We start from the raw sequence: 20,362 nt of genomic DNA, 5'->3' as shown, positions 1-20,362 counted from the left end.
GGGTTCCTGCCCTGAGTTCCTACCTTGGGCTCCCTGATGAACTGCGACCTGGGAGATGTAAGACAAATAAACCATTTCCTCCCCAAGTTGGTACTGGTCAGAGTGTTTTGTCACAGCAACGAAGAACAAACTAAGACACCCTCCTTGCTGAACTATTGACTACCAATAGATTCTAGGATAGGAGGAGTCACTGTCTTCAGCTGCATACCCACTGCTGAGCCCACCAGGCTCCAATAGACAGCTCCAAACCCATGATCACACAGATGGTCCTGGTTAAACTCAGTGGGTCACAAAACAAAAAGACATGAATGTGGGAAAGAGATGTGTAGGGCTGAGTGGAGCATGATTGATAGAGGTAGGAAGGAGATAAGAAAGGGTAGGGGCTAGGGCATTAAGAGTTGTCAGTAGGCAGTATATACATGTATGAAATCATCAAAGAACAAGCTTAGTTAATAAAAAAAAAATATTCCCAAGTGATTCTAATGTATAGTCATGACTAAATTTCATCACCTTGGTAAGATTACCTGAGGATATTCTGTACTGAAACAAAAATTAAGTTCTGTGTTCCATTGAGCCTAAGGATAAGGTCACCCCCTGTGCCTGCTGGGATTTGCGTATGCAGGTTCCGAACACAAAATACCAAGCTTGTTTCTCAAAACAATACAAGAGGAAGATGCTCATAAAATCCCCACTTCACAGATCAAAAGACTGAGCCATGGAAATATCACATTGCTCCCATGGTCACTTTGCCAGCAGCTCCATATGGAGAGTCATCTAGGGTAGTTCAGAAACTCTGGGCAATCAGTCTCTTTTTATCTAAACAGGACTAACTCCTTCACTCATTAGAAACTCAACTTTCTTAGATGACTTTTGAAAATGTCAAGGTCAAGTTCCCCAGGTCTCTCATTAACCTGTTTACCCTTGTGCTTAATCTGTTGGTCACAGATCAGACATTTATCCATGCTGTCATCTAAAACTGACCTATAGTTCTTTTTAAAAATGTCCCTTAAACTTTGTCAGAATGCACCACAGTGTCCATTCATAGACCAAGAAACCTGTCTACGAGTGCGTCCGTTTCAAGGCCAAGAGTGTGTTCGCAGGCCTGGAGAAGCGGCTCAGTGGTTAAGAGCACTGGCTGCTCTTGCAGAGCACCTGGGTTTAATTCCCATGGCAGTTAACTACCATCCTTAATTCCAGTTCCAGAGGATCCAATGCCCTCTTCTGATTTCCATGGGCATTGCTCACACAGGTACATTTACATACATGCAGGCAAAACATTCATACGCATAAAGTAAAAATAATTTTTTTTTAAAAAAAAAGAGGATGTTCACACCTGCAAGCAATGTTTGCTTGGTTTTGTTTGTTTACAATATGAGAACACTTCCTGAGGGGACACTGAATAATATGCCTTAAAATGGCTTCTAGAATCAGGGGAAGTAAGCCTTCTATGTCTTATCTCAGACTAATTTCTATAGCATCATGAATGACTTTATGTAGGAATTTATAAATAAGGTCTGTTAAAAAGTCAGCATTTACATGCTAACACAATAGACAGATTTTTTTAACAAAGATATTGCCAAGCTTGGAGGCACACACCTTTAAGCCTGGCACTCAAGAGGCAGAGACAAGGGGATCTCTGTAAGATTGAGGCCAGCCTGGTCTACATAGAGTTCCAGGTTAGCTGGGGCTACAAGAAGAACTTGTCTCAAAAAACCAAAACACAAAAAAAGATAAATATATTAAAACGTGACTCCAATAGAGGGAGCAACGAAGCCATCATCGGGCATCTCACCATAGGTGGTGCCTGGATTTCTTTCTCTTGCTGGTGTTTCTTGACCATTTTCTTCAGAGTCATATTTGTTATTTTCATAATTTTCAACTACTTCTTGTTGAGTTAGAGCTGTCATCATGCCTTTTCTCTCTTCTTCTAGAAAAAGGTCTGCTGCTTCGAGTGCTTCTGAGTCATAAGCAGAGGCAGATGACCCAAACTGGTGCTTGGACAACCTGCAGGAAAGCAATCCTTGTCACATGGCATGACTAGGGCTTGCCTAGCATGTCCAAGGTCCTGGGTTCAATCACCACAAAAGATGCCCCCAGGACCATATCCCATGACCAAACCATGCAAACTAAGAGGTTCTGCTCTTGGTTGATATTGCTGCTATGGGTTTGGGTGCGTTCTGAGGATTTATTACTGTGCAGCTGTTCCCTCTGGTGGCAGGGGTGATTGGACAAGGACTAACATCATTTACTTCTGAGACCTGAGGTTGGAGGATGGATGATACAGTGAGATGACTTTTTTTTATTGTTTGCTTTTATGTACCCATGTGGTCTTTGATTTTTTTATACATTGGTTCTATATACTTTTTTACTTTTAACATTAAAACAAAATCAGCCAAAAAAATAAAGTCAGAAAGTCCAAGTACAATGGCATATGCTTTTAATCCCAGCACTCGAGAGGCAGAGGCAGGTAGATCTCTATGAGAATGAGGCCCGTTTGGTCTACATGGTGCGTTCCAGGCCTGCTGGGGCTACAGGGAGACCCTGTCTCAAAAAGACCAAGAAAATAAAAACAACACAAAATCAGAAAAGAGAGCCAGGCCTGGTGGCATACACCTGCACCCCAAATCACTAGAGACTGAGGCAAAAGGACCATATGTTCAAGGCTTCCTAGGCTACATGTTGAGACCCTGTCTCAAAAGATTACAAAAGAAACACTAAGTCACATCAGAGCTGTCACACCCAAGATTGTCCCAAGCACCAGTAGTTTGGGTCAAGTCAAGAACTGGAATGGCATGTAACTTTTATTTAGGGTGACAGTGTCCTGCCTAGGTCAACCCAAGCCTACCTCTTGATAGGTGTGACTAATTGTAGCAAGGTGTCCCCACGGTTTGGACCGCCACATTCTTCAGTGAGCTCTGGGGGTGGATACTGGTTTATTCCACCTGAAAGTTAAAAAAAAAATTAAAGTCAAACATAAAATCATATAAATAATAACACAATCAAGGATGAGAGAATACATGTCAGTGGAGTGCTCAGCCACAAATGGTACATCTAGATCACACATACCCCCAAGGCTCAGAGATTATCATGAAGAGATAGAAAGATTTAAGAGTCAAAGGTCAGGGAGGACTGGATTAAACAGCATCTTCTATATGTGACAGGACTGCTGCACACCTGAACTCACAGCAGCTGTGGCTGCCTGCACAAGACCTGCACCAGATCAAGCTAGTCAACATTCCAGCATGGAGGGGGAGGGGTTCATGAGCCTCTCCCCCTAACTGAGGAGCTATTGACAGCTAATGGTTTCTGGGGGAGGGAGAGTCTGTTTTCTTTAAGGGTGTGGCTCCTAGTAGGTAGACCTTGATCCAGTGAATGGCCCTACATTCCGGCGTATTATGGGCTGAGTACAAAGTGAGCTCAAGTTATTAAAAAAAGAGAGAGAGAGGACACAAAGCTGGAGGTGGGGATGGATCTGAGAAGTGTTAGGAAAAGAGTGAAGGCAAATATGATCAAAATACAGTGCATGAAATTCTCAAAGATGTCATAGACTTCATAAAATATCATATTAAAAATAATAAAATTGAACATAAAAACAAAAACAAAAAGCTACTAAAATTACTACCAAATACTATATCAAATTCAAGTCATAAAATCAAATAAAGCAAAATAAAATTAATGTGAAAATAAAAGCAAATTGAATGCTAACAAAAATAAGCCCATAAAGATGTAAAAATCAAAAGGTCATAAAACAGAGATGAACAAAATATAAAATAAATATATAAGTTCAAATAAAACTAAATAAAATAACATCAAAAGCAAGCGAAATAAAGACATAAAATGCATTGTTATATAGATAATATAATATCCCAACATAAAAGATATAACAAAATTTAAAATACAGTCTACTAAAATAGAAAAATAAAGTAAAACAAAATTAAACAGATAAGAAAAGTGATTTTTTTAGCCTGTTACTCCCTCAAAAAATCATTAAGTTATAATGTAAGCCATCTCTACAATCCCCTGCGAAGATCAAAAATTTAAGGTTCAAAGGTTTTGTGGCTTTCCTAGGATCTCATAGTTCACAAATAGTAGAGCCAGGACTAGAACTAATTCGCTGATACTTATACCTATCAAAAGGAGAGGCACAAACGTCCTGTCAGTATGTCTAAGATGTCCATGAGACTCCCTTCATCCTCAAGGCCCCAATGGGATGTCACATCCACTGTGTCTCCCAGGACAGAAGGTGAGGCCTCACACATGCCTCACAGTGCACCTGAACATGGCCAGGTTAATACTCTCCTATGCCTACATCTCCACTATCATGTGAAGGATACAACTTGGCCCTGGGTGGTCATGAATTGAGTACAGCTGGATCTGATAGGAGGTGAGGCTGCTAGACAGCGAGGTGGGAAAGAATTCCAGCCATGATGCACTGGCACAGCCCTTGCCCCTTAATCTTCACTGTTAGCTTAATCTACCCAGCTTGAAGAAGGGAGACCCAGGGATTTTGACCTATCACTCCCACTTTAAAATACTGCATGTTTTCCTCTCAGATACAGAACTGTGTGGGTGTGTGTGGGTATGTGTGGGTGTGTGTGGTGTTTATAAGTGTGGGAGGGGTCATGGAACTAGGAAAGAGATCATAAGATGGGTAGAAAAGATCTTAAGAAAGAATGGGAAGAGAGGGTAGTGTAATATATGTAACACGGAAGCAGGAACCAGTCTATCTAGGGGAAGGAAGTAAACCAGGGGAGGAAGCAGGGGCCACAGGAGAGGGCACCTGGGAAGGGGTCTAAGAAGAATGAAGTATGACACATGTATAAAAATGCCATAAAGAGGGGCTGGAGAGATGGCTCAGAGGTTAAGAACACTGACTGCTCTTGCAGAAGACCCGGGTTCAATTCCCAGCACCCACATGGCACTCTGAAGATAGAGTCAGAGGGATCAGAAGTTCAAGATCATCTTTGACTAGATAGTGAATTTGAGGCCAAGCTGAGATTAAAATATTTTTTAATTTAAAAAAATAAAAAATAAAAATAAAATATTTTTAAAGTTTGAAAAAAAGAAAAAGAAAATGCCATAAAGAAACACATTACTTTATATGCTAACTTAGCAAGAAAAGAAAAATATATGAACGTTATATACTCTTGTTACTTAAAATGTGGTCCATGGAGCCTGTAATCCCAGGACTTGGAAAAGTGAGACAGGAGGATTGTGCTGAGTTCAAGGCCAGCCTGGACTACATAGGCAGACCCTGTCTCTAAAGACAAAAACTGTGGCCATGCACCAGCAGCACATCTGAACCCACATCTGAACAAGGTCCCTGAGGTGTGAAGGTTAAAATCTGAGAGGCACGGCCACCTGCCATGGGAAAGCAGCAGTGATGAGCAGGAGGAACAGTAAGCATACCTGTGTTAGACAGCAGCGGGGCTTCAGAGCCCCTCTCGGGCAGCTACTCCATAAATAGGAAACACTGTAATTCTCATTTCAGGAGCAGACCACAATTCTCTCGTTGGTAACAGAAAACTGAGCAGCAGTGTAGAAGGCCTAAGGCCTCCCCACCACTAGATGAGGACGGCAGGACAGATGCCTGCATCTAGAGATTGTATCTCAAAAAACTATAAAATATGGGGCTGGAGGGATGGCTCAGCAGTAAAGAGCACTGGCTGCTCTTGAACAGAACTTGGTTTAATTGCCAGCATGCACGTAGTGGCTAACAACCGCCTCTAACTCCAGTTCCAGGGGAATCTGACACTGTCTCCTGTCCTCCGTGGCACTGTACGACATGAGTGCACTTTCATGTATGCAGGCAGTACACTCATACACATAAAAATAATAAAATATTTTTTAAAACTGCAAAATACAGGTGATGATGGCCCCACACCCATGTACAAACAGACAGCACTAAATGAACTCAGTGGAAAGGAGTAAAGGAGGAGAAAGAGAAGAAAGGAGAGGAGGAAGAGGAGGAGAAGGAGATTGAGGAGGAGAAAGAGGAGAAATGGGGGAGGAGGAGGAGATTAAGTTGGGAGAAGGATGGGGGATTGATTCTGGGAAGAACTGAAAGGGGAGAGTGGGGTATAAATATGATGATCTAAATACATTATATTCATGTGTGAAATTACCAAAGTCTATATATTAAAAAATCAAACTGACAAATAAAACAGTAACAAGCATTGGAAATTAAAAGCAAAGCTGTTTTCAAAAAGAAAAAAGCACTAAGTTCCCGCATCCCACCACACCTAGGGTAGCTCACTTTTTAGGATGCTCAGGAAGGCATGTGTGAATCGGCGAGCATAGGCTACCTCTGCCTCCGAGATGTCCTCTAGGCGTAGCAGGTGCTGCTCCAAGGGCACACTGGCCACGTGGGACAGCTCGGCCAGCTCCTGGGCCCGCACGCCTGGGCCCACGGCCAGGACGAACAGGGTGATGCCCTTGCACTTGGCCCCCTGGGACAGAGTCCTTAGCTTCTCCCTGTCCCAGCTGCTTGTCTCACTGCCCACAATGATGAAGAGCACCCGTGCCCCTCGAGGCAGAGGGGCGGCCAGAAGCACTTTCTCCAGGGACCACTCCAGGGCGTGGCCCAGGGCAGAGGCTCCCTGCAGCAGGTGCCCCGCAGCCTCTCGGACCTGCCTCTGCATCTGTGTCCTGTGGACGTGGGAGGTCAGGTGGAAGTACTCAAGGACGGGAGCTCGACCCACACCAGGCCAGAAGCCCGGAGGCGTATGTGTCAGCAGGGCAGCGCGCGCCCCGCGGCGGGATGCACTGGGCAGAGCAGCCACCTCCAGATCGTCCAGCACCGCATCCACGAGACGCAGAGCCCCGTGGTAAGTGTCAGCGCTGACCCCCTGCGAGCTGTCCACCAGGAACACCAAGTCCGCGTCCACCGCCTGGGGTCTGGAAGCATCCGGCCGGCATTCTGGGGCTGGTCGGCACTTGTCTATCAACGAAGCACAGGGAGAGGTCCGGATTAAACCAGGCATCCTTCTCTGCAAAATACACTTCCAGCCTCATTAACCGCACTGTCCTGAGTGCTGTTTGCCAAGCATTGGATTGACACGGGCCTGGGCGCTGTGTAAGTACAGGTGCCCATTTTAGTCATCAGTCATGATGTTTGGGAAACTACACACGTTGACTGCTAGAGTGACAGAGACCTTAAGGACAAGATGAGGCTGACATTTTATGTTTGCTTTTTTAAAAAGCAAATATTGGGCCAGGCATGGTGGCGCACACCTTTAATCCCAGTGATAGGGAGGCAGAGGCAAGAAGATCTTTGTGAGTTCAAGGCCAGCCTGGTCTGTATAGAAAGTTCCAGGGCAGCTGGAGCTGCAGGGAGAACCTGTCTCAAAAAGACAAAAAAAAAAAAAAAAAAAAAAAAAAAGCAAATATTGATAATTTTTAAATGACGGCTTAATCTTCAGGGTTCCTAAACTCATTCAGCATTACAAGCATACAGAATATTTCTTTTGTCAATGTAGATTTTCTTTTGTTTTATTTATTATTTTTATTTTATGTGTATGTATTGCCTGCATGTAGGTAAGTGCACCCATGTCGTGCAATGCCCGCGGAGGTCAGAAGGGGCTGTTGGATCCCCTGGGACTGGAGTTATGGATAGTTGTTAGCTGCCATGTGGGTGCTGGGATTCCAACCTGGGTCTTCTGCAAGAACAACCAGTGTTCTTAACCTCTGAGCCATCTCTCCAGCCCCCAGATTTTCTTTTTTTAATGTGGATTCTGGTTTGCTGGGTTACAGCTCAGAATCTGATGCTGAAATGTCAGGTATTCTGAGGAACAAAGTTTTAGGAACCTACCAATGGGCCCTACCTACTCTTCCATTTAGAATGGGTGCTTGGCCAGGCATGGTGGAGCACGCCTTTTATCCCAGCACTCGGGAGGCAGAGGCAGGTGGATCTCTGTGAGTTCAAGGCCAGCCTGGTCTGCATAGTGAGTTCCAGGACAGCTGGGGCTACAGGGAGACCCTGTCTCAAAAAGACCAATAAATAAATAAATACATACATACATACATACATACATACATACATAGAATGGGTGCTTGGCAGGTGTTCTTGACCTTGGGCCATAGTTGCCCAGGGGATCTATAAACTAGGAGGGGGAAACTGGCATCTTTATTTTCACTGCCTCTATTGAAATAAAATTTCCTTTAAGTATTCATAAACGCAACAAACCATTATAATGCCAGTGATCATATTATAGTTGAGGCATCATATTACATATACTTATTGTTACCTTGAAATAATGGTTATTAGACTTCTGCCAACGGTTGCGAATATTCTAACAAAAAACACATACTGAATGGATTGACAAGTGTATTTAGAGGCACAATGGAATACTATTCAGCTACTAAAAAGTAGGAAATTCAGTTGCTTATGACAACATGGGTGAACCAAGAGGACATTGTGCTAAGTGAAACGAGTGAAGCACAGAAAAGCAAATTCCAAACAATCTCACTGTTACAGAGCGTTGTCCTCAGAGCATAACAGCCATCATCTTCACCAGAGCGGTTTGTCTACTTGCAACAGACCCTCAAGATGGGGCCTGGTGACTACTGGCATTCCCCCATAGAAAAGGGTGGGGAAGGTCATTGAAGTCCTATCTTAGATTCCAGCCACTCCCCCCACACCTCCCAGCCAGCTGGATGTGATTCTGCCCTCACTGCACATGGCCTCTTAGTCTTGGGATGTGCTATTGTTTATAGAAGGTGGGAGGTTAACTGAAGGGAAGGCCCCATCTATGTACCTTCAGGGAAGTCATCATCCTTGTTGGGGTGAAACCTTTAGGTGGGTAGGTTACTTTGGGGTCGCTCAAAGTAACCCCTCACTTAAGCTCTGAAAATAAGCTCAATAAACATATTGGTTCCCAAGTTGGACTTTGGTGGTGTTATACTTTGATTTGTCATTGATGCCCTGCCTGGAAGAGTGGGTATTTGTTTCTGTCTCCCTAGTAGAGAGCTCACACAAAATCCACTTCTATGTGAAATCTAAAAATGAACGTGATTTCCTGGTTCAATCCAGGTTCATCTCTTACTCGGCTTCTGACCTTAGGGAAATGAACTTGTTTCCCCAGAGCATCTATTTCTGTCAGAGATATGATGAAGATCACGATAGTACCTACCTTATGGGGTTCGCTGTGTTTACATGAAAAATGAGTTAACAGGACTGTGCTTAAGAAGATGTACTGCTCTTACAGATGACCAAGGTTTGGTTCCCAGCACCCACATTGAGTGGCTCACAACTACTGGTAACTCCGGCTCCAGGGGATCGGACATCCTCATGGGATCTTGCATACATATGGTGCACATAAACTCACACACATACACAGACATATTTATTTTTATTTAATGTGTACGGTTGTGAATCCAGCTGCTCAACTGTGACACATTCTACACAGGGCAGTTACTACATCTGACTCATCAAGTAATCACAGACATATTACTCATGGCAGTGCTAGGTCTTTGTGGATAAAGTGAAGGGGACAATGAAATCCCCTTTGGAGTTCACCCGCTCAGACCTGAGCAAGGGGACATGGATGGGAACTTCCTCACATGCGGACATACATAGTCTTCTGCAAGAAGTTTTCTCTCATACAAGCTAGTGAGCAATGTGGGATACAGTGGTGGAGGTCAGGGACCAAGAGAGAATGGATCTCACAATTGACCAAAAGTAGACCCATTGTCTGGGTTGCCTCATTCAGGATGATTGTTTACAGTTCCATAAATTTATCTGTGAATTTCATAATTTCATTTTTCTTAAATGAAATTTTCATTATTCCATTGTGTGACTATACATATTTTCATTATTCACTCATCTGTTGGTGGACATCTGGGTTGTTTCCATTTCCTGGCTACTCTGAATAGAGCATCAATGAACATGGATGAGCAGGTATTTCTGTAATGGGATTCAGAGTCCTTTGGGTATCTGCCCAACAGTGGTATAGCTGGATCTTATAGTAAATCTATTTCTAGCTTTTTGAGGAACCTCCACACTGATTTCCATAGTGGCTGTACCAGTTTTGACTCTCACTAGCAGTGAATAAACGTTTTCCTTTCTTTGAAAAAAAAAAAAAAGGTAGACCCATTATCTAGCACCCAGGACTCGACTCTTAATTCTATGGCCTGCTCATCTCATTAAGGTGCTATTAAAAGACAACACTCAACCCCAGCCACCTTGGCAGAAGGTAAATGAACAAAGTGTATCCGGGGTAACTTGAAGGGGAAGAGGAGGGACTGTGGGACACTAGTAGTCACCCATCCCATCAGAGGGAATCAGACTCCCTGCTGCCTGTGGTCACCTAAGGAATGCAGGGTTTGTGCCTCTCAAGACAATTCTGACTTCCTAAGAAACTGAAAACTCCAGATTTAGTGGGAAACTCCATGATTCTACAACCCTGCACACACCAAGCTAAGGCACATCTCCAAAGCAAATCTGGCCTCTGGCCAGCAGTTTATTCATCCATTCTAAGGGCATTAGTCTGATCAGAAACACTCTCCTGGCTTACCATAGCAAAGCGTGCAGCGAGCCAGGTGCTCCACATCCTGCTGGTGCTCAGTCTCCCATGTAAACAAGTGAAATCTGTTGAGTCCGTCCATCTAATCCAAACATGCACAGTTCATGATCAGCTGGGTTAAATTCTACCTCATGGTCTTTTTTTTTTCTAATTCAGATGGAAAAACATTATTGCAATTTTTAAAGACTATATAATCACATAAATACATATAAATAATTTGGCATTATATAACAGTTATTTATAGTCACTTAGTACTGTAGTTCTAACATGGAAGTTGGACTATCAGTATGGTAGTTATATGACCTAGAGAATGTTCAGATTCCCAGAACACCTGAAACTCAGCCAGTGTCATGCTGTGTCAGAATAGGGTAAAAACATGAGTATCAATCATTTGTAAATTCCATCCATCTCTACTAACTGTCCGCAGTACCCAGGACACATACTGCATTTCAAGGAGGTGGCCATGTACCATTGGAATGGAAAGAAGTGGACAATGTGAGGGAGGAGTCTGTAGAATATTCCTGGTGTTCAAAGCAGGGACATACTCCAGTTAGTGGGTATGAGTGAAGAGGAGACAAAGAAGCCTTGGAGAGATGAAAAGTGTGTTTATCTCTTTCACTTACCTTTCTGATGGTAATTAAATAACCAATTAACAGCAAAGATTAAAAGAAAAATATTAGTAATAATAACAACTCCATGGGACATCTTGGTAACTGGGTCAACAAAGTCATTCCTTCTTCCTAGAGGCACAGATCAACTACATTGCCAGGCTTGCAGCTACTTCCTACATATGACTGGGGTTTAGCCAGTAGGTGAAAGTGATGTATGCCATTCCAGTGCATGCATTATACTCTCTTGCTCCTTCAACCCTCATCTACCAGCCAGATTTAGAGGATGGAGAAGAAAAGCTTTTGAGGCCCTGGAGTATAATGAGACCACAGATGCTAAAAGCCTAGGTCCTGAACTGGTTGCATGCAGTAAAACTCATATCCAAGCACGTAGGATGGAGCCCTGCTGTGCATTCACCTTCATGAACATGGCCAGAAAGTCTCTAAGCATGACTCTAGGTAACAAAGTACTCAGGACATGAAGATGTCACACTAGTTCACAGGAAGGCAGACAGTGAAGAGTTACTTTGGAAGAAAGCGTCCTGCGATATATATTCTTTATATAGCATCTTGTTTTCTACCTGGTGTTCCCACAGACCCTGAACACTGACTTTCAAAGCAAGCTTACTTGGAGGAAACATCTCAATGAGAAAAGAATACCAAGCCTTGAACATTTATTTAAATTAGTGTAGCACATACACACACACATACTGTAAGTGTCCTAGTTTGTTCTTCATTGCTGTGACAAAACACTCTGACCACTACCAACTTGGGGAGGAAAGGGTTTATTTAGCTTACATATCCCAGATCACAGTTCATCTGGGAGCCCAAGGTAGGAACTCAGGGCAGGAACCTGGAAGCAGGAACTGGAGCACAGGGCATGGAGGAACACTGCTGACTGGCTTGCTCCCCTGACCCCTGCTCAGCCTGCTTTCTTATGCAACACAGGCCCACCTGCCCAGGGGTGGCACCACCCACAGTGGGCTGGGTCCTCCCACATCACTCATCAAGAAGATGCCCTTCAGACATGGCCACAGGTCAGTCCAATAGAGACAATTCCCCAACTGAGGCTCCCTCAACCCAGGTGTGTCAAGTTGACACTAAAGCTATCCAGCATAATAAGCAGGACTATTCTCCTAGAGAAGAAAGGCAAAAAACATTCTCTCTCATTCCCTGTAGAGCAAAAGCAACATTCGGTTGCTTTTTTCCTGGCTTAAGAATTGTAATGAACCCAGGCTGATTCGGCAGCCTGGTCCTAGGTTACTGTCTTCTGTGTCAGCTTCTGAGCAGGACAATATAAGATGTCTTCCACTCTGGGCAGCCTCCCAGCCTATGACTCTTTCCTGTATTACTCAGTTCACTGGAAAGCTATCGAATCCAACCAAATTCAATGAGATACACAACTTTCTTTTTTTAAGTTTTTCTTAGGAACAATTATTTTATGGTCATACTTAACATCTGTACTGTTCTTGTAAAACACTTGTGATGACAAAGACCAAAAGTACAATGGAAATCCACAGAGAAACTGTGATTCAGTACAGCTATGTCTGTACCAGGTTTTATTAATGAGCATTTAATGACTTGGGCTTTGGACTTGTCAGCACAGTCATTGTTGATGATAAGATGGACAGAAATGTTTCCTCTGAAAGCTCAAGCTAAGAAAGCATGTGGGAGGGGATTTCAGTGGGAAGACAGGAGTGCACTGACCCTGATTCCTACTGAGAACTCCATCCACATCAGAGAAGGGAATAAAAGTTAGAATACTTCAGACACAAACTAAGAGATCTGCGCAAGGCTCAAAGCTCCACTACTATTTGAATCGGCACATTTAACATTCTTTCAAGTTCCTTCACAAATGTCCAGGCTCATTTGCAACAATACAGAAGGGAGACGCAGCCCAACACAGCCAACAGCAACCTCAGAGACCTCTACTCAGGATAAGTGAGATTCTAGACTATGCCACAGAAAAGAACTTCAAGAAAGACAAGTCAAAGTGAAGCAAAACAAAGGTAGTGAGTTTATTAAACATTCAGACTTACAGGAAAAGGGGAAACAGTCCCAAGGCAGTTAACAGAGAGAGAGAGAGAGAGAGAGAGAGAGAGAGAGAGAGAGAGAGAGAGAGGCCTAGGTGTCTTTCTCCTGTGTGGAGCTTTCTATATTCCTCAAAGGATATAATTTATAGGGTTTAAAGTTTAGGCAAAATCATCCTTTCTCAGACTTTTGGCTATGACCAAGTATAAACATTATGCCAAGCATAAAATTTAAGTAAAGTTTAGAAGTTAAGTAAAAATGTATCAGCTGGTATACTTGTTTTTCCTAAAGATTTCCTTCTGTAGGCTGGGAGATGAGTCAGTCATAAAGGACCTGGTTCTAATCCCTAGAACCCACATAAAGAAGCTGGGCATGGTGATGCACGCTTACAATCCCAGCACTGGGGAGGCAAAGACAAGCAGGTCCCTGGGGCTCACCAGCCATCCAGCTGAGCCTACTTGGCAAGTTCCAAGCCAGTGAGAGACCATGCCTCAAAAGAAAAGGTACACAGCAACTAAGGAACAAGAGCTGATGTTGCCCTCTGGCCTCGACATGCCTGCTCATCCTCACACACAAACATGCACACACACACACACACACACACACACACACACACACAATTTCCTTTTGTAAATGAAATTGTAAGGTAGTTTTATGAAGTGTACTTTTTGTTTTTGTTTTTGTTTGAGGCAGGGTCTCTCTGTAGCCCCAGCTGGCCTGGAACTTGATAGATATACCAGGCTGGCCTCAATCTCTCAGAGATCTGCCTGCCTCTACCTCTGCCTCCTGAGCACTGGGATTAAAGGTGTGCACCACCATGTCAGCCCATGAAGCAAGTCCCTTATTTAGAGATAAGGGACTGGGAAGATGGCTCTGTAGGTAAGAGTGCTTGCTATACAAGCACAAGGACCTGAGTTCAAATCCCCAACTCACATGTAAAAAGTTGATGATAGCTAAGCATACTCCTGTAATCCTAGAGCCTGTGAGAGAGCAGAGACCAGTGTCTCACTGGGGCTTTCTGGTCACCACCCTAGCTCCAGGTTCAGTGAGAGACTGTGTCTCCAGGAAATAAGGCAGAGAGTGATAGAGCAGGACATCTGACCTCTTCCTCTGGCACACATACACACACATACACAGAGACATATACCACACACACACACACACACACACACACACACACACCCATACATATATACACATGTAAAAAATGGTAAAATTCAAAGCTATAAACATTCTGGCCTTAAGCAAGCACAGTTTTTAAACATCCTTGGCTGATGTGTCTTTAGGAACCCATACATCATCTCTACAGGCACATTCAACTTTATCAGTTGTATTGAAGTTTCCTGATTCACAATCAGCAAGAAAGGCAAACTAGATCCAACGGTGAGGGGCCCCTTTCCCTCCTGTCTTCCTGCCTCAACTGTATACTGAAGACAAGGAGAGACTGCAGCCCACAGGTTTGCACTAACATCCTTTCCTGATTAATAGACAGAATGACAGTTTCTGAAAGAACATAAGAGCCATACACAGGAATAAAAATGGGGCTAGTTCATAGGCACATTTTACTATAAAATGAAATGTGTTAAAACAGAGAGAGAAAAGACTTAGAACTTGTAAAGTCTCTTTCCCTGGTCTCCCCTACCCTGTATTTGACTTCTGAATTCAAAACCTCAGGGCTCACAAACGCTCCAGTCCATGAACAATCATTTAACTGCTCTGTGTCTCAGTTTCATTATCTGAATAGGCTCGTAATATTACTTATCTCATTGGGTTCTGAGGAGTAAATGAATCAATAAAAGTTTAGAATGGCAGCTGGACCAATAAACATTAGCTATTTTCCTAGGCATTGTTTCAAGGAAATATGTGCTAGGCTTTTTAGAAAAAAAAATGAAATTTGAAACCTGGCACACAAGTCGCATTTTCTAACACTCCACTTCTTCACTTTAAAAAATTGATCTGCTGGGCGTGGTGGCGCACGCCTTTAATCCCAGCACTCGGGAGGCAGAGGCAGGCAGATCTCTGTGAGTCAAGGCCAGCCTGGTCTCCACAGCGAATCTAGGTCAGCTAGGGCTACAGGGAGACCCTGTCTCAAAAAAGAAGACAAAAAAAAATCATCTAATGAAGGCTTGTGTTTTGAGGCAGAAGACAGTTCTTAATGATGGGATTAGGCATGAGAGAGTCCAAATGCTGTAATGCAGTTTTATTTAGGGCTAAGACAATTCCACAGATAGCTTTGAAAAATGTTTTCAGTGAGCATCGCTGCCTCCAAGCATGTTTAAATGGACTGAGAAGTTAGGGCATCTGTTTATACAATTGTTTCAAATTGTACTACCAGCATTTCCCCAGAAGAAGCATGTGGGTGTTGTTCTAAAAATTAAAATAACGTAGAGGTGAAAGACAAGCCTGACACAGAGAGAGCCTTTGGGTGATGAATTCAGAAGCTAAACCATAAGAAAATCCCACTGACTTCCCAGTTCCCCTCATGTAAGGCACAGAGGAGAGCTGGGTAAGGCTGCAATTGCCCACTCACTCATGAAGAACAGGGGCTTTCTGCAAGGCCATGAAAATGGGGTTCCATTGTACAGTTTCTCTCCTTGCCAATGTCACCAGCAATAGTGTCATTTGTTATATCTGAGCTGGCAAACATCATTTAACATCCTTCCTAAATGGTTAAATTTTCAAAATGCTGAATTGTCTCCTAGCTCCCTGGGGTGAGAACATGTCCAAGAAATGGAAAGGAGAGCAGTTAGAAATGACAGGGCAGAGATTCGAGCATACTCGAGCTGGCATCTTCTCCTCATATACCAATGCATCCTTGTACTCTGAACCCAGCAACTAGGAGGGCCAGAAGGCAATGGCAAAGGACAAGTGTATAAATCAGAACCAAATGCCGACTGCCCAACAGCCAGTCAGAGAGCAGCACCACAGGCATCACTTTCTAAACGTTAGGGGCAGGCCTTCCTGAGAAATAGATGTGTTGATAATTGTGTATAGAAGGAAGCCTAGATAACATTACATTGCAACCTGCTTTGTGTGGTTTTTGTGGTTTGATTTGGCCTGGTTTAGTTTTTTGAGACTGGGTCTCACTTAGATCGGGCAGACCTTGAACTCAATATGTAGTCAAGAATGACCTTGAATCTTTTTTTTTTTAAGATTTTTACTTTTTTAAAAAATTTATTATTTTTATGTGTATGAGCGTATTGTCTGCCTGTATGTGAACCCATGTCATGTCTGCATGTCATGTATGAGCGTATTGTCTGTACGTATGTAAGTGAATCCATGTCACGCAAGTAGAGGTCAGGAGAGGGTGTCAGATTCCCTTGAAACTGGAGTTGCAGACAGTCGTTAGCCACCATATGGGTGCTGAGAATTGAACCTAGGTCCTCTGTAAGAGCAGAAAGTGCCTTTAACCACTGAGCCATCTTTCCAGCCCTGCTCTTGAATTTCTGATCTCTCTCCCTCTCAAGGGCTAGAATTATAAGCATGCTATACCAGCCCTGATTTATGTGGTGCTAGGGACTGAACCCAGGGCTTCATGCATGCTAGGCAAGTACTCTACCAACTGAGCTATATCCTCAGCTCCCACTCTTTCAATCTCTGAGCCAAGGAAAATGAGACCCAGTCAGGGGAAGACCTCATCCATAAACACCTCGTTATTTATGAAAGAACAAAAAGACATTGCAACTCTAATTTAAGTGGCACTTTGTTTATATATCTTGCCTTTATTAAGCCCCCCGCCCCCAAGCCTGCCCCTCTTCAGATATGCTACTAGGCAAGAGGGATACAGGAGTGAACAGGAATTCACTCTGCATTTTCTCTTTGTTTCTCAACCCAAGATATGTGGCCTATCTTTTCTGATAGTTTGCAAGCTGTCACAGGCTTATTTATTGATTCTTAGACACATATTCACAGCTGTGTCAATAAAATTTCTCACCTACCATTTCTGCTGCACAACTTGATCTTAGGGGAAAATTAAGTGGTCTGGCACAGCTGAATCCATTAACTATTAAGTTGAACCAGATGACACTTCCATTTTTTTCAGGTCAAAAATGGTCAAATATTGGTGGTGTCACATGGCTCAGTCTAGCATTCATGTGGTAGGGGGAAAATCACCCTTCATTTTGACAAATCATCCCAGATACTCTACAGCATGTACTGCGTGGGTATCAGTTAGAAAAAACTTTAGAGAACTGAGAAGTGACTGGCTCTTGGTATCCACACAGGCTGAAGCACCGCACTGAAATAATAGAACAAATCACCCATATGCACATGGGTATGCAAGGAGCCCAGACACATTGACCGAAAGAAGTCAGATTCAAAAGGCTAGAAGGCTGTGATTCCATTTATATGAAGATTCAGAACAAACAAAAGCTATGGGGTTGTGATAAAAGTCAGAAGAGGAGCTACCCTGGGATGTATGTACGGCTCGGTAAAGGACAGGAAGAAAATTTATAGACTGCTGAAAATGTTCTGTATCTTAAACTGCATCTTGGGCACAGAGGAGTAAACACACATAAAAACCCATCTAGGGTTGGGGAGATGGCTCAGTCAATAAAGTGCTTTTGCCATGCAAACATAAAGACCTAAGTTCAAATCCCCAGCAGCTAGGTTTAAAAAGGAGACAGAGCTGGGCATGGTGGCGCACGCCTTTAATTACAGCACTAGGGAGGCAGAGGCAGGCGGATCTCTGTGTGTTCAAGGCCAGCCTGGTCCACATAGTGAGTTCCAGGACAGCTGGGGCTACATGGAGACCCTGTCTCAAAAAGACCAAAAAAAAAAAAAAAAAAAAAGGAGAGAGAGAGGTAGCACATACCTATAATCCTATAATCCTAGCACTGGGGAGATAGAGAGACCCCAGGCTTGCCAGCAAGCCAGCCTAGCCTACTCAGTGAGCTCCAGAGCAATGACAGACCCTATCTCAAAACACAAGGTGGTCGGCTCCTGAGGAACGACAGCCAAGGATGATCTCTGGCCCTCACAGGTGCCTGCACACTCACTCACACATGTGCGCCCACACATACATACACATACACATGCAGCACACTCCCTTCATGTGTGTGTTTAAAATTCACTGCACTTTTTCCATTTTGCTAGGTGGGAACATAAGGTCATATCCCAGTAAAAGGAAGGAAGAAGAAGGGGAGGATCAGGGGGAGGAGGAGAAGAGGAGGACAAGAAGGAGTTATGGTCTATAACCTGTCATATAGTTTAGCATAGTGTTATACACAAGCTTGACCGCAGATAGCTGTGTGCCACTAAGCAGTTATTTGACCTTCAAGAATATACTTACCCTCTCTAAGCCCCAGTGTTCTAATCCCTAAACTGAAGAGAATCAATAAGGCCTAACCTGTAGAGCTTTGGGGATATTAAATGGTAATATCTGTGAAGCCCATAGCATGGAACACATGCAGTTTCTGGAGAATTCTTCCCCTAAACCACACTCACAGCCCACGCAGGCTCTGGTGGTGGGATAAGAACCAGATGTCAACCCCAGCACCCTTTCCCCATCTGTCCTTCCCAGCACCCCACATACCAGCAGGGCTTCCGGGAGGCTGTGGTCCTCTGTGAAGGTGACGACAGCAGTGATGATGTCTGCTGCGTGGAGCTCCAGCATGGCTGTGCTGACAGAGGCCAGGTCATAGTTCCTACCCACCTGGAAGAACACAGCCACCTTCTGAGCCAGGAGGCCACGGCGCACGCGCTTGAACACATGTCTTGCCACAAACTTCATGGTTGCCCCGAGGTTGCGGAGCCCAGAGGACCGTTCCAGGGGGATTTTCCTGACAGCCTGCAGAAGGGCAAGCTTCCCCTTGTGGTCTGAGAAGCGCACCAGATGATCTGTTCTCGTGTTGTAGGCTACGATGGCCACTCGGGCACCCGTAGGGCAGTTACTATCGCTTATTTCCATCTTCATCAACAAAGATAATAAAATATTTCTCATCCTCTCAAAATCCAACTGGGAGACATCATTTGACATGTCCAAGGCAAAGACCACTTCAGTCGGGAATGCTGGGCATCTGGAAATTCCTTGAGACAAGAACACACAGATTTGAGAGACTCTGTACTGCCTCCAGACAGGCCAGGGCTTAAGCAAAAAAGGAATGATACAAAAGGCCACAAACGGCCGACACGTAGAGAATAAGAGTCAGCAGAGTGTGGGTCCTTGGACAGGTCTCCTATATTGAGGCCCACCCAGGCAGGGCTCAGGGACCATTGTGGAAGAGGGGGCTGAAAGGTTGTAAGAGCCGGGGGGGGGGTGCATGACCATACGGAAATAGTCCTACAGGTGCCAGGGACCCTTCACATACAAACCTACAGCAATGGTGTCAGCATGCACAAGACCCATGCAAACAGGCAGACAAAAACCAAGCACAGAACTATAGAAATGAACAGCAAGCCCCAATCTTAGTCAAAGAATTATTGGCAGCTGATTACTGCTGAGTGAGAAGAGCAGATCTCCTTGAAGAGAGAGACTCTAGATAGACTGACTAAACCCTGGTGAATGAACTTGCATTGAGGGACATCTGGGGACAATAACTTTACATGATAGGCCTTAACACAAATGACAGAATGTATGAACTCCAGTGGGGGATGGGGGTTATGAGAGGGTGTCAAAGGGGAAGGGGAAGGGGGCATAAAGATGATTTTATGTATGAACACAAAAGTTCAATTAATTATTTTTAAAAAGGAGTGGTATTTACCTGCTGAACAAGCTGGAAGGAAAATTGTTTTGAAGGGAAAAGAAAACACTGTTAGTTTATACAGGCAGTGGCGTCTACTCCATGTATTTCAATATAAAATACTCTTGCTCTTTACAGAGTCTTACTGTCACCCAAGCCAACCATGAACTTGCAGTTCTCCTGCTTCCACCTCAAGGTGCTAGGATTTGGGCTATGCAGCACCACACCTAGTTCAGAAAAACCCTCTCTTCTGAGAAATTCAAGTGGCCTTCTAGACTGCTCCCTGAGCATGGCAGGTGCCCATACCATTTCCCCAGCCTCCATTCTACATTTTTCTCTATAGTAATAGGAACCCCAATTTTTTAACAGGGCCTATGGCTGCCTTGAACAAAGACCTCACTTTCCAGTGGGATAGCTGGCTTACTGTGTTCTAGATAACAGAACAAGAAAATGGTAAAATTATAATAATAATAATAATAATAATACATTTAAAAATAGAAAATTTTAAACTTAAAAATAA

At 43.7% G+C, this 20,362-nt stretch overlaps 1 protein-coding gene across 1 annotated transcript in view; it reads right to left on the bottom strand.

The window, feature by feature from the left end:
* Window positions 1-20,362, bottom strand: part of LOC103747522 (collagen alpha-4(VI) chain-like) — a 119,683-nt gene that overhangs the window by 4,224 nt on the left and 95,097 nt on the right. Inside the window, exons 31-36 of the mRNA XM_029554536.1 lie at window positions 19,864-19,875; window positions 18,696-19,189; window positions 10,515-10,605; window positions 6,257-6,940; window positions 2,846-2,942; window positions 1,793-2,004 (exon numbers count right to left, since the gene is read on the bottom strand). Of these exons, the coding sequence (XP_029410396.1) occupies window positions 1,793-2,004; window positions 2,846-2,942; window positions 6,257-6,940; window positions 10,515-10,605; window positions 18,696-19,189; window positions 19,864-19,875 (1,590 nt within the window). The remainder of the gene's footprint in view (window positions 1-1,792; window positions 2,005-2,845; window positions 2,943-6,256; window positions 6,941-10,514; window positions 10,606-18,695; window positions 19,190-19,863; window positions 19,876-20,362) is intronic.

Source organism: Nannospalax galili, unplaced genomic scaffold, assembly GCF_000622305.1.
Source record: "Nannospalax galili isolate Female #2095 unplaced genomic scaffold, S.galili_v1.0 scaffold851, whole genome shotgun sequence".
In the NCBI taxonomy this organism is placed as follows: Eukaryota; Metazoa; Chordata; class Mammalia; order Rodentia; family Spalacidae; genus Nannospalax; species Nannospalax galili.
The sequence above is the reverse complement of the archived record's forward strand: the minus strand, read 5'-3'. Positions and strand labels throughout refer to the sequence as shown.